Source organism: Abramis brama, assembly GCF_963993115.1.
Source record: "Abramis brama genome assembly, chromosome: 3".
NCBI lineage: Eukaryota > Metazoa > Chordata > Actinopteri > Cypriniformes > Leuciscidae > Abramis > Abramis brama.
The window spans coordinates 32,351,389-32,363,917 of NC_139965.1; the positions used below are offsets into that span (position 1 = coordinate 32,351,389).

At 36.1% G+C, this 12,529-nt stretch overlaps 1 protein-coding gene across 1 annotated transcript; it reads right to left on the reverse strand.

Annotated features, from left to right (window-relative positions):
• Window positions 1–1,652: 1,652 nt before the first annotated feature.
• Window positions 1,653–10,238, reverse strand: nom1 (nucleolar protein with MIF4G domain 1). Its single transcript, XM_084110163.1, has 12 exons — window positions 9,066–10,238; window positions 8,675–8,787; window positions 8,454–8,591; window positions 6,765–6,822; window positions 5,210–5,536; window positions 4,928–5,038; window positions 4,465–4,629; window positions 3,852–3,973; window positions 3,254–3,386; window positions 2,819–2,950; window positions 2,612–2,721; window positions 1,653–2,207 (listed from the first exon to the last, which is right to left on the reverse strand). The coding sequence occupies exons 1-12, from the start codon at window positions 10,014–10,016 to the stop codon at window positions 2,030–2,032; spliced, it is 2,538 nt and encodes an 845-aa protein (XP_083966289.1). The 5' UTR covers window positions 10,017–10,238; the 3' UTR covers window positions 1,653–2,029.
• Window positions 10,239–12,529: the final 2,291 nt, after the last annotated feature.

Consider the following 12,529-nt stretch of genomic DNA (forward strand, 5'->3'; position numbering starts at 1 on the left):
GGCTAATCTATTAAACTTGGCATTATCCTTGGGTCCTAAAAGGCTTGTAGGGTAGTCAGGAACAGAAACAGGAAATTCAGAGGGGTGAAGTAACTAAAGAATGTTGAAATGTGGTTCAGTTTAATGCAGATATAAAACATTATGATGGTTATGAGAACTAAGACCATACATACATAAATGTATAATGTTATCCAAATATACTCTAATGGGCAACAATTAGCAATGATTTATACAGAATTAATTTGACCCTGAACAGGTAGCAGTCAATTTGAAACATTAGTTACTGATTTAAGTAACGCCTAATTTACCCTACTTGTACGTTTACCCAGCTGCATAAGTACAAAGAACTCAGAACCTTATCAGTGCCACTATCACCCTCTAACCATTGGGAAAGAAAACCAAAGTGAGCAGGGTGGGACACATAGAATGAAGGCCTATATGAAGGACTGGATGAGACAGTTAAAGGTGAGGGGTAAATACATTACTAAGCATGAGTGCATAATAAACCACATAATATAAATTGTTAAAATTGTGCGCTATGTAATTTGTCAGTAGGGGCCAGTGCACATGGTTTTATTTAACACTTGGCTCAGGCCTATGCACATGTATGAATCTCCCATGGTCCTTTGCACAGGAACATGTAACATCCTCACCAACAGTATTCTAACTGTGCTGTTATCAGTTCAATGGCAACTTTGCTTCCTATTACCAGTTCAAACTAAGGTCAGTATCAACTTTCCTATGGTCTCACACAGACAGACAATAGCACACACTATTTACAGTCACCTGTGTGTGTCTTAGTGGGCTGGACCCACATTATACGCTTCTCCTCACATATGGTGACAATGTTGTCTTTGTCAAAGGGTGGAAAAGCAGACCATCTGTAGGTAACCCTCCCATTTCCAGCTCAAAAACTGCGAGAGAAAAAACAGCCAGACTGATGTGTCATCATTACAGGTTCTAACGTGACAGTCTGTTTGATCTCACACCGATTTTAATTAATCAAATATAATTGAACACTTAGCTCTTTTGTTGTAGAGCTGCAAGGGTGATGTTTCCTCTGCCTGACCCCAGATGATGATTGCTCATCCTCTGATCACTCCATGCTGTGGATTGATGTCAGTAATGCCAATGTTGCTAATGAATTAACCATGGGCATCAAATCTAACGGTAACCCTCTGCTATGTAATGCTAGTTGGTCACGTCCAGAGGACTGCTGCATTTGTTCCAAACAACTGCAATGAATCCATATTTCAAATTAAGCAAACAATGCATGTTTGTGCTCTTTTCTAAATTAATACAGTTTTGTTTTCATGGGATAAGCTATTCAACTCAAGAGTCACAGGTTGAATTTGTTAACACAACAGTTAATGTACATTGAATGTTTTTGCGCATTAAAGGAATGAAAGTTATTCTTTTTTTGCTTGAGACAGACTCTGGCATAAACCCCCAAATAAATATTAAACAGGCCATTGTGATTTAACGCACTCAAATATCTGTTACAAACTTGGTATTTTTACTTTCCTTTTTTTATATTTACATTTTCTGCTCTTATAGTTTTCAAATAAAAGATCACTTTTCCCTTTCAATTAAATAAACATTACAGAAATCCTGACTTACTATTAAAAGAGACGTAATAAAACCAAACATAATTATGCATCACACAAATGTTATATTCTTATTTCTCTTACTCAGGTATGCGAGTCAATACAATATAAATCCCAAACTTGAGATCTGTTCTGGTCAATGTGCAGTCATGTATGTAATAATAATAAAATAAAACTAGTGATAACACATCAGAATAGAAGAGCTGGCCATTGAGGTTTTCTTATATGTAACTTTTTAAAACACAAATTTCATATTTATATATTTTACTTTTTATTTTTTCGACAGAATGCCATTAATAGAAAATGCAATGCATGTCAGTGATCTGCATGTGTCTTAAAGTCTGCATACAGGTTTGCATATTGCCTCGTGTAGAAATTGTCACTTTTTTAAGTCTGATGAATTATGCGCACATCTGTGTGCTCTATAGCTTGATCTGGGCGTCTCGGGCCTCCATAGCTTTGGTGGCGACCTCGGCTCGGTCCATGAGTGCCTTGGCTTGCTCAGATGGTTCTTGTGTCTGAATGGTCCGGAGCAGAAAGTGACTGATGAAAAGCTTCAAGCCTTCCCGAAGCATTCCTAGCTCGGGAATTCCAGAAATCCTGGGACACAATGGTAGACAGATATTGACACACTAGGCCACACACTAGGCCACACACAAGCCATTTTAGGTGAACTCAGGCTGTTCTGCACATCTGGTCTTTTTACTCATTTTACTGAAATTAAAAAGTGTTAAAAAATTTGCACTCACAAATAAATATTTAAGCATTAATGTAAGAATTGTTATAGCTAATTAAGTTCATTTCTCTTTTGAAGTTCATTTATACATTATGAACAATGCCTCTGAAACAAGACTAATGTATAATTAGCGATGTCACACTTTTGCCTTTGATTACAAAATATAGATTTATGCCTTTATAAAAATTAGACGCTTGCAAACCATTGAACATTATGAACATTTATCTACATGACTAATATAAATTTTTTGTAGACAAATAACACTCACCTGCCAAATATATTCACAAGATCTTCTGGCTCAGTTTCTTTAAGGAGTTTCAAGAGAATCTGCTTCAGGAATTTGACTTTGGGCTTATCTAGCTCCCCAAACTCAATAGCCTTATTAAAACACAAAAGACCATCAGAAAATTAAGCCATCCTTTAACTAATATGTAAATGATTCATAAAGAGGAACTTTAACTTTACCAAATATTACCTTGAGAATAGAAAGAGAGAGACTCCTCCTGTGTAAAAGATGAGTGACCATCTGGACCAGGTTACTGAAAGACCTACTGGAAAGGTTTGCCAGTTCTTTGAACTTATCCCACAGACTAAACTGAAAGGTCATCTAGAGAACAGAACAAAAGCACAGAGGGTTTACATTTACAAAATGGATGTTATGTTTAATTGTAATTGATCTATAGTAAACAGCTACAAGCTACTAGGCATTACATAGAGCAGAAATGGGTGTAAACAGACTGACTCATATTATTTGTATATTAAAAACTTATAGCTGATCTTATCATACTGCACATGATAAGAGTAATATTCATTTATAAAATCAATATCAATTTTAGCTAACACCTAGTGAAAAAAGCACACTCCTAACAGACTGAGACATACTGTAAGAATCACTGCAGCTCTACTCTACCTTGAACCGACGGTCATGCAAGCAAAGTTTCTCTGCCAGAACCGCATAGAATTTATTGAACATTTTCTCCTGCAAGCAGCAGTCCGTAAGAACATGAACAATTTCCCGCTCTTGCTGGTTTTTCAATCCTAACCTGAGACAGAAAATAATCCACTGTATGAATTGGGTAATTTATGGTTTATGAAAAACATTACAAATATAATACATCATGTTTGAAATACACAAGAAGAAAACAGGCGGGTCTCTTAGCAAGTAATTTAAAGAAAGATTTGTGTGATAACATTAACTAAAATGTTTAAGTGTGTGGTATCATCACACACCAAGGATATCATTTCAGAAGATCTAACATTCTTCTTGTTCTCTTTTTAACCTAACATAAAATAAATGTTATCTTGCTAAAAAAGCAGATCTGTTAATCTGTAAATACACTTTTCTAATCATTTTATATAATTATTTTACATTCTGCAACTAAATAAAAAGTGCATTATTATAGATTCTGGCATTACATGACACTGTGATCAAAACAACACTTAAATGTGTCAACATGGCCTATGTCGCTGAAAATCTATGAGGAGAAACAGAAACTATGCAGACAAACCTTAAAAGTTTCTCAAAGGCATCCAAATAGTCTTCACTGGACATAAGCACACAGAAAATGTTCCTCCTGATGTCAGTGTTCATTCTTTGTTTGTGTGCAAGCTCCAAAATCTTTGTGCTGTACTGCAAATTCATAAATAAATTCATGAATAATCCATTTCAGATGACAATTTGACTCTCATAAAGCCAATTTATACACAAAAGTGACAGATTCTATAAACAGAAATAACTATATTTGGTAACACTTTTTTTGTTTTTTACAATAAGGTTTTATTTGTTGACATAACTTAGCTACGTGCATTAACATGAACTAAGAATAAACAATACGTCTACAGAATTTATTATTCTTTGTTCATGTTAATCTCAACATTTACTACTACATATTTTAAAAAGGTTGTATCTGTTAACATTAGTTAATGCACTCAGAACCAACATGTAATTTTTTTTAACCAACTTTAACAAATGTTTTTTGTATTGCTTATTGTTAGTTTTTGTTAGTTAATGCTTTACTAATGTTAACAAATGACACTTTATTGTAAAGTGTTACCCTATATTTTTATACATTTCAAACATTTCTAAATAAGCAAAAAAAGAAGAAAAAAAAAAAAACGTACTTGTTCCCCTTTGGTGGATGTGGTGGTTGTCTTGTTCTCATGGTCATCAATCATGGGTGCTCCACTCCAGGAAGATCCCACAATCCACCAGCGACCAACGCGTTCAGCTTCCAGAAGATTGTCTAGTGAGACTCTCAACTTCATATCACTGCCACTGCTGTGAATCTATTAAGAGGGTTGTGTTAGTGCATGACTAACGGGCAACAATTCAACATTTCTCTGAAAATACTGGACAAAACTCAGATCAATGTGTGACCACACCAAAGTATGGAGTTAGTCTGACCCCTAGTGGCCACAGCGAGAAGTTAATTCGGTACCAAACATTTATTTTAATATTAAGGCTCCAATGAATTTAGGGCTGATAATAATGTGAACATTAACTAGTTATCCCCTCTAAGCACTTTTGCATCGCAAGTCCACGTTATAAATCTACCAATGTAAGTAACATCAGACATTTTCTCACCAAAGTCCTCTGCAGTTTCCTTAATTTCTCCAGAGGTTCAGGGTCATAACCCGGAATCTTCCTCATGTCATTGTTCTTCAGTGCCAGCATAGTCTCCAACATAAACCGAATCTGACAAGCAAACCAACATAACAAACGTCTGTTTGTAGAACTTGAGACCGACTATAGAACAATTGACTTCAAGTTGCTTTGGATAAAAGAGTTTAATGATTAAATGTAAATATAATATGATCATTTCTAAGCACTAGAAGACAGCTTCTTCACAGGACAAATGAGTCTTACCCTTGTTTGGTCCTGAAAACGCTCTCCTTCAGCGTTGGCTTTCCGCTGAGCCTCAGAGATCAGCTCCTTAAGAGCTAGCGGATCATCCTTTCTCAGAGCAAACCCAACGTTCTTCAGCAGCAGCAGAACTAGTTCTATATCCTTTGAGCTGAAACGTGTCACCAGCTTCTTCAGAATGTCAAACACTAGGAGAGCATGAACCACATGGAAGTTGTATATGTGGGCAATTATGGACAACAAGTTGTCACATTCTTTGTCTGTAGCATCGAGTTGACTGTAAGTTTTATCAAACTGACGGACTACAGTCTCCAGAAAATGAGCTCCAACCTCAAAGAAAACAAGAGAGAAAGTGAGAAATTAGCAGGTGTCAAGCAAATCTACAAACTATGACAGAAATTCAGAGTATGCCACCGAAAACAGCAGCCGCTTAGTGTTTATAGGAATCAGGAGGCCCCATAAAAAACCCAACATTCAACATTATTACTACATCTGCACGAATTAAATTGTTTGCTGAAATAACCACAAGATGAACAACACTGTAAGAGGGCGCGGTTTATCTGTCAATCAGCCGCATTTGTTCATTACTATTCAATGAGGTGTATTATAAAATGTTTGGAGTAAAAAAAAATAATGCACTGAGATTTCAATCACCAGTGAAGACACCATAATAAGAAAATAAAAAGTAGTTTTTTAATATTAGTAAAAAATTAGTTGGGATATATATGCCGTATATAATACATGATATTCTAGTGTAGTCTATCCATGTAAGATTTGTATGATTGTTGATTATTTAATGAATCTGTAATGTTCTTATACGTTATGGCTATGCTAATTACATTACATTAAAGGGATAGTTCACCAAAAAATGAAAATTTTGTCATCATTTACTCACACTCAAGTTGCTCCAAACCTGTATGTTTCTCTTTCTTCTGCTGAACACAAAAGAAGATATTTTGAAGAACGTCGGTAACCAAATAGTTGACTGGCCCCATTGACTTCCATAGTCTGGAAAAAAATTAATTAACTATGGAAATCAATGGGGCCAGTCAACTATTTGGTTACCGACGTTCTTCAAAATATCTTTTGTCTTCAGCAGAAGAAATAAATTCATACAAGTTTGGAACAACTTGAGGATGAGTAAATGATGACAGAATTGTCATTTTTTGGTGAACTATCCCTTTAATGTAATGTAATTAGCATAGCCATAATTTAAGATAAGCCCTTTAAGATTTACAGTTTATTTATAAATGTGTTCCATTTATTATTAGTTGCTTTATTATTGAGTATCTGTGCGCATTAGTCAGGCTTAGTTGTTCCCCTCTCACTTAAGCTTGGTGTAAACGCTTGAAAAAAGGGGGTTCTGTGCTTGGAGAGAGAGGCAGAAAAAAAGGGCTACAAATTAACAGGGCGCATAATTGGTGTGTTAGCGCCCCATATCTGGAATTGCTTAGGGCCCCCAAATCACTAAGTCTGCTCCTGGCAGCAAGTGTGGACTATATTGCCATGATGACAAGGGTATGAATCTGTGAGATGTAGTAAAGTAAATATTAGATACCTCCAGGCCAACACTATGGTGGAGGATGCTGACAAGTAGGATGTGCTCCATTAAAAGCCTGGAAGAGAGAGTGTTAGTGTTAATAATAATAATTTACAGGTATTTATTAGTGTGTTTGTAGCAGAGCCTCTGATACATTTTGAGGTCATATTTAAGGGGTTAGTTCACCCAAAAATGAAAATTAACCCATGATTTACTCACCCTCAAGCCAGAAGCTAGTTATTTTAGTTGGTAAAGTTTTAAATATGGATATTTTTCTTACACGAATTCATCGTTTCACTTTAGAAGGCCTTTATTAACCACCCCAGAGCCACGTGTAGCAATTTTATCATGGATGGATGCACTTTGATGTAACTCCAACTTGTATTTGTCTGAAAGAAGAATGTCATATACACCTAGGATGGCTTCAATCTGTTCATCATATAAAGAGATCCGAGTCTGTTCAGAAAATTTGGACTTAACAGCTCGATTCATATATATGTTTTACAATCTCTTAATTAACTTTTTGAAGCATTAAAGTATCATGATCTGAAGATCTTGCGTGTATGGAACGACATGAGGGTGAGTAATTAAAGGGATACTTCACCAATTAGCATTAAGCTTTGTATCAGTAGAAACCCGGTAGTATTTTCGAATGACCGTGCTTCCCTCCCTCATTTTTTCATTTTCGAGTCAGCTAGTAGCCTAGTTGTATCATTTCTTCCGATACTGCCCTCTGTAACCGGTAGGCGTGGCTTGGGAGTGGCCTTGTAGGGCAGCGAAGCAAGTGCATTCTGGGAGTCTTTCATCCACATGAGCCAAAAATACATTTTCTGGCTTTTCTCAGTCTAGAAGGCACCAACTTCTAAAATAATTTCTTATTTCTACTACATAAATGACCCAATTTAAATACACATTCATCTTTCCAGCAGTGAAATATCCCTTTAATGACACAATTTTCCTTTTTGGGTGAACTTTAAGTTGAGTGTTTAAGTTGAGTGTTTTTTAAGGCGGTTGCTAGGGAGATGCTAGTGTGTTCTGGGTGCTCACAGGGGTGTTCTGAGTGGTTGCTAGGACATAGATTCTTTTAATCAGTTAGAAAAGATATAGCACAGTAAATGCTGGAATACAATACACAACTTTTAAAATCATACAGGCATCATACACTTGCCGACTTTGTAAATGGTTATAGAGAAAAACAAGACAACATACATTAAACGACTGAGGATCACATACTAACAGACTTTCAAGTTGTTCAGAACACAATGAACTCTAGGAGATGCATGACCAATGAAAACAATGTGGTCTAAAATAGGCTCAAAATATCAAACATGTTTGATATCCTCCAACTGGATGGAATCTGAGTCTGTGCACATCATATACACTACGCATCTGTCTGCAAAATCTGTCAACTTAGACTGTTTAAAATCTGCAGATTGGCACTGACTAATAGCAACTAGCATTGATGTGTATTGACTGCAAATTGGGCCAAAACATCAGGGAGAAAGTCATGTAGCAGATTCCAGCTTTAAATCAGAACAGAATGAACATCCGACCCTTGACCCTGGTGGACGTAGCTTGAAAGAACTAGGGTTTTTAGTCTCAGAAGAAGAACATCAGTACGTGGGCTTTCTCAAGTCAACATAATTAAATTAAACACTACACAAATTATCAAAGACTGGGTTATAAAATGAAGTATAATAAGGTAACCTTTCAGGCATGAGAGCAGGTGTGACGCAGGCAGCCAGCAGAATGTCCGTGAGTGTATCGTTCATGTCCTTCCTGCTGGTGCTCATGTACAGCTCTTCCAACTGACTGCTGATAGAAGCCATGTTGGGCTGACTTAATCTGCCAAGCAAAAGGCGGATTATCAAACTGATCAACAAAAATGAAGCTTTTATGTAGTCATAGTACCTTCCACGGCACCTTACCTGTTAATCAGACCTTTTACACGGCGCTTCAGTTTCTCCAGCTCGGCTTTGCGTTTGCTGTCCATGGCTTCTCGTAGGTGAGGTGGAACATATTTGCCCACAGTGACAGAATTCTATAAAAAGAAGAAACCACAAATATCAGCTTCAAAACATACTTTTGATTAGTAATGAGTAATGGCCATACAGTACACTAGAGCCGCTATAGCTGAATTGAGTTTTATAATTCATGAATTTTTCAACATTAACACGGTTCATGTTCTGTGTGTTTATTACTGAGAAGCTGCTTTAAAACAATCTGAATTTTCTCTATAAATAAACGTGACTCGACTAATAGAGAACAAGACTGAATTTAGACCTAAACAATAATAATGAAAGATTTACAATGACATACTAGTTCCTGGCTTTCAGGTGTATATTGTTCAGATTCAACTTCCTCCCCATGATCATTTTCCTCTGATGCATCTGTGTGATCTTCCTCTTCTTCATCTCCTTCCACATAATCTTCTATCTGTGTGTCTTCTTCTTCTACATCCTCCTCTTCTTCCATAATTGTGTCATCCTCTCCATCTCCTAGCTCTTCATCAGCGTCATCTTCATCCTCACCGTTGTTCTCATCATCTGTCATTTGCCTGTCGCTGTCCTCTTCTAACTCATCAAAGTTATCCTTCGCTTTGTCAACGTCCATTTCTTCATCACTCTCATACAGTCCTGTCGCAGATGCTCCAGGCTCAAGGATTCCTAAAATATAATCGAGTCCATCGTTGGCGAATGACTGAGGCAGGCTCTTTTTGTTCTTTCTTTTATTCAGTCCAAGGCGTTTTTCTAATTTCTTTATTTCCTTGTCCTCTTCGATATTTGCCTCTAACAGAGCCCGCTTTCTGCTCTCGTGCAGACTAGATTTCGTTCTCTGCTTTGGCAGATGCTCGGAGAAGTGGACTTTCCTTTTAGTCGTCTCTTCTACACCATCTTTCATATTAATATTGTCTTTATTGGTCTCCTGCTGTCTCTGAGCGGCATTTTTAAGATTTCCAGTCGGCTTTGCAGCTGGTTTCTGTGCATTTTCTTCATTTTGCGCAGGTTCCTCCTCCTCGCTGGGCTTCAGGAGGGATTGACCCATGTAGTGACTTTTCATCTTAGATTTCTTTAACTTACGTTTCTCTTTGCGCAGCTCTTTTCTGCTTTTCCTCTTTACGAAGGTTGCTCTTTGGTTGTTTTCATTTTCATCGAAGCCGCCTTTGCTCTTCACAAAGTTATTAACTGAATCCATGAATTTCTGAAGTTTCTCCTTGTGCTTTTGCCTTCCACCTTTGCCTTTACTCTTGCGCTGCGCCTTTCCCTTCATTTTCAAAGCGAACTATATCTGACGGTGCATAAACTCTTTATTTATTGTCGATAGTTACGTGTTTACAGACGGAAATTCGCTAAATATCGCATAAAATAGGTTTTGGAAAAATAACACATGCAGAAGCTGGAGGCAGCCATTGATGTTGACTCGTCGTTAGATGATCAGGATATTACAGCAGAGAAAACACATTTGAGTGGCTTTATCGCCACCTTCTGAGTTGGAGCGTACTCGTTGAGAACCAAACAATTTAATCGTATGAATCGTTTAGTGTGTGTGTGTGTGTGTGTGTGTGAGAGAGAGAGCCTGATAAATATGGAATATATAGCCATCTACTGGTTACACAACAGTATTACAGATAATAAATGGTGCATTATTTTATTTAGTACTGTAAAATCCCTTAACAATATACTTGTTTGAAATCAATATTTTAAGTCTTTAATTTGTTATGTGGGAGTTCAAAGCAGTTTGAATTGTTAGATTATAATACATTTCCTTTCTCATTATCCAGGGAGTGGAGAAACTTTTCCATAAGCAAAATTCTGATGCTGACACAGAGGATGGAATGGTAGTACTAGAGACCCACTGTCCATATCAGACAAGAATCTTACTTTGTTCAGACACATCACCTTTGAATGACTGAGATCTTGATCTTCAGACACCTGATATTATGCAAATATTTTAATTTCTTTGGAGCTATAGATTAAAACAAACACAGTTCACAAGTACACAAGAGGTTGCGCTTCATTCTTATTAGTCTATGCTGATCTTGGATTAGCATACCAACAGCATATGAATTAATTCATATTTTCAATTACATTCATTCAACTGGTTTTATAAGTCACAATTGAAATTATTGATGATTGTTAAAAATGTGTTTCCAATTTTAAATGTTAGAAGATAATATTACCTAAATGAAATAACTAAATAAAATTATCAGCATGATAAAAAAATGGTAACAAGAACATTCTTTGTGTGAAATATAATGAAATGCCCTTAGAGGTATGTATCATCTGACAGCAAGCCACGATTGTATTTTCATATTGTTTAAATTCCTCTTAATTAAGTGATCATTAACTGTGATGGTGTAAATGCATATGCTAACAATGAGTAGTGTGATGGCCATGGTTGCCAACCCTGATTACCTGGTTACAATGCAGAAGAATCATCAAGAATAAACAAATATTCTCCGAAAACATTGAACACTATACAATATTTTCAGTATTATACAGTACTTTAATGTACAATTACACCTGAATAGACTAAATAGATCTCTTGCGCTCGTAAAAGCTTCTGTCGACAAAGTAGTAGCAGCAGATAAATACAGATACAATTTTAAAAACAAAACTCATAACTTAATATTATTTAAATGAAATAGAAAGCTGTGCTTACAGACGCTTACATCCACACATGTAAACACAACACTGACTTCACTTCCAGGTCAAGAAGCTGTCAATCAAAAACTCAGTAGCCAATGAGAACACACTGCTGCTAGCCCCGGCCCCACGAGAGATATGTGCCAGAATGGCAAACGAAAACTTCACAAGCATAAATGAAAAGTCGGGAAGCACATTGTAAGTTCAGATCAGCGAAAGAAAGATGTGAAAACAGTTAGCAAAACATGCAGTGTATTAAAAACGAAGTAAAAAAATTTGCCTGTTTTTTTTTCATTTTTTTTTTCAGTTTCACAGATATTTTATTCAGATTCAATTTATATTTGCATTCGTTTCTTGAAAAGTTACGTTCATTATTATTGGCACAAAGGTAATTCCATAGGATATACTAATATTTGATACATATCAATTTTGAAAAACAAATTATTATTATTTGAAAGTGTCCTTGTTACAGTGTAATTAGATATTTGAGTTACATTAGGGTTAGGGTTACACTTAGGGTTTAGTTAACCCATGGTGTTGTTCAATCATTTTAAACCGAAAAAAAAAATGTGGAAATTTTAAAAGTTGGTACTTCATCAGAATGGTACGGAACTCGATTACTTTTATGACAGTCGCTATGTGACCACACACACACACACACACACACACAAATAATAATATCGTGGACTTGATTCGAAAAAGCTAAATGGTCCCCAAATGATCAATACCAGAGTGTTATTTTTATGCATAATTTCCTGTTATTACTATAGTTAACTACATGTAACGTGTAACAAGAACACTGTAAAATAAAGTGTTAACAATTTTTTTAATTTTAATTTTTTAATCAATTATTATATTACTATTATTGACTTGACTGAGAGCCTGATGTTTACCCCAGATATCTGTGGTTATGTGTTTAGCCAAGCGAGAAAAAAAAACAGTAGTACGACAGGAAACGTCAGATGTGTCCAAAACAACGCTGAACAAATGCTGAAATATGTAATTCTTTCAAATTACTGAAGTCTATTATTCTCAGTGACAGCTGTGCACCTGTGTGCATACCTTTCTTTTACTGTCTATGGTGCATACGCCCTCTTGTCCTGTCGTGTGTCGCTTAATAATGACGCAATCTATTTT

Coding starts and splice junctions, on each gene's coding strand:
- nom1 (XM_084110163.1), bottom strand. CDS start 10,016: ATGAAGGGAAAGGCGCAGCGCAAGAGTAAAGGCAAAGGTGGAAGGCAA. Junction 4,630..4,927: donor GGAAACTGCAGAGGACTTTG/GTGAGAAAATGT, acceptor CCCTCTTAATAG/ATTCACAGCAGTGGCAGTGA. Junction 2,208..2,611: donor CTTGTGAATATATTTGGCAG/GTGAGTGTTATT, acceptor ATTGTGTCCCAG/GATTTCTGGAATTCCCGAGC.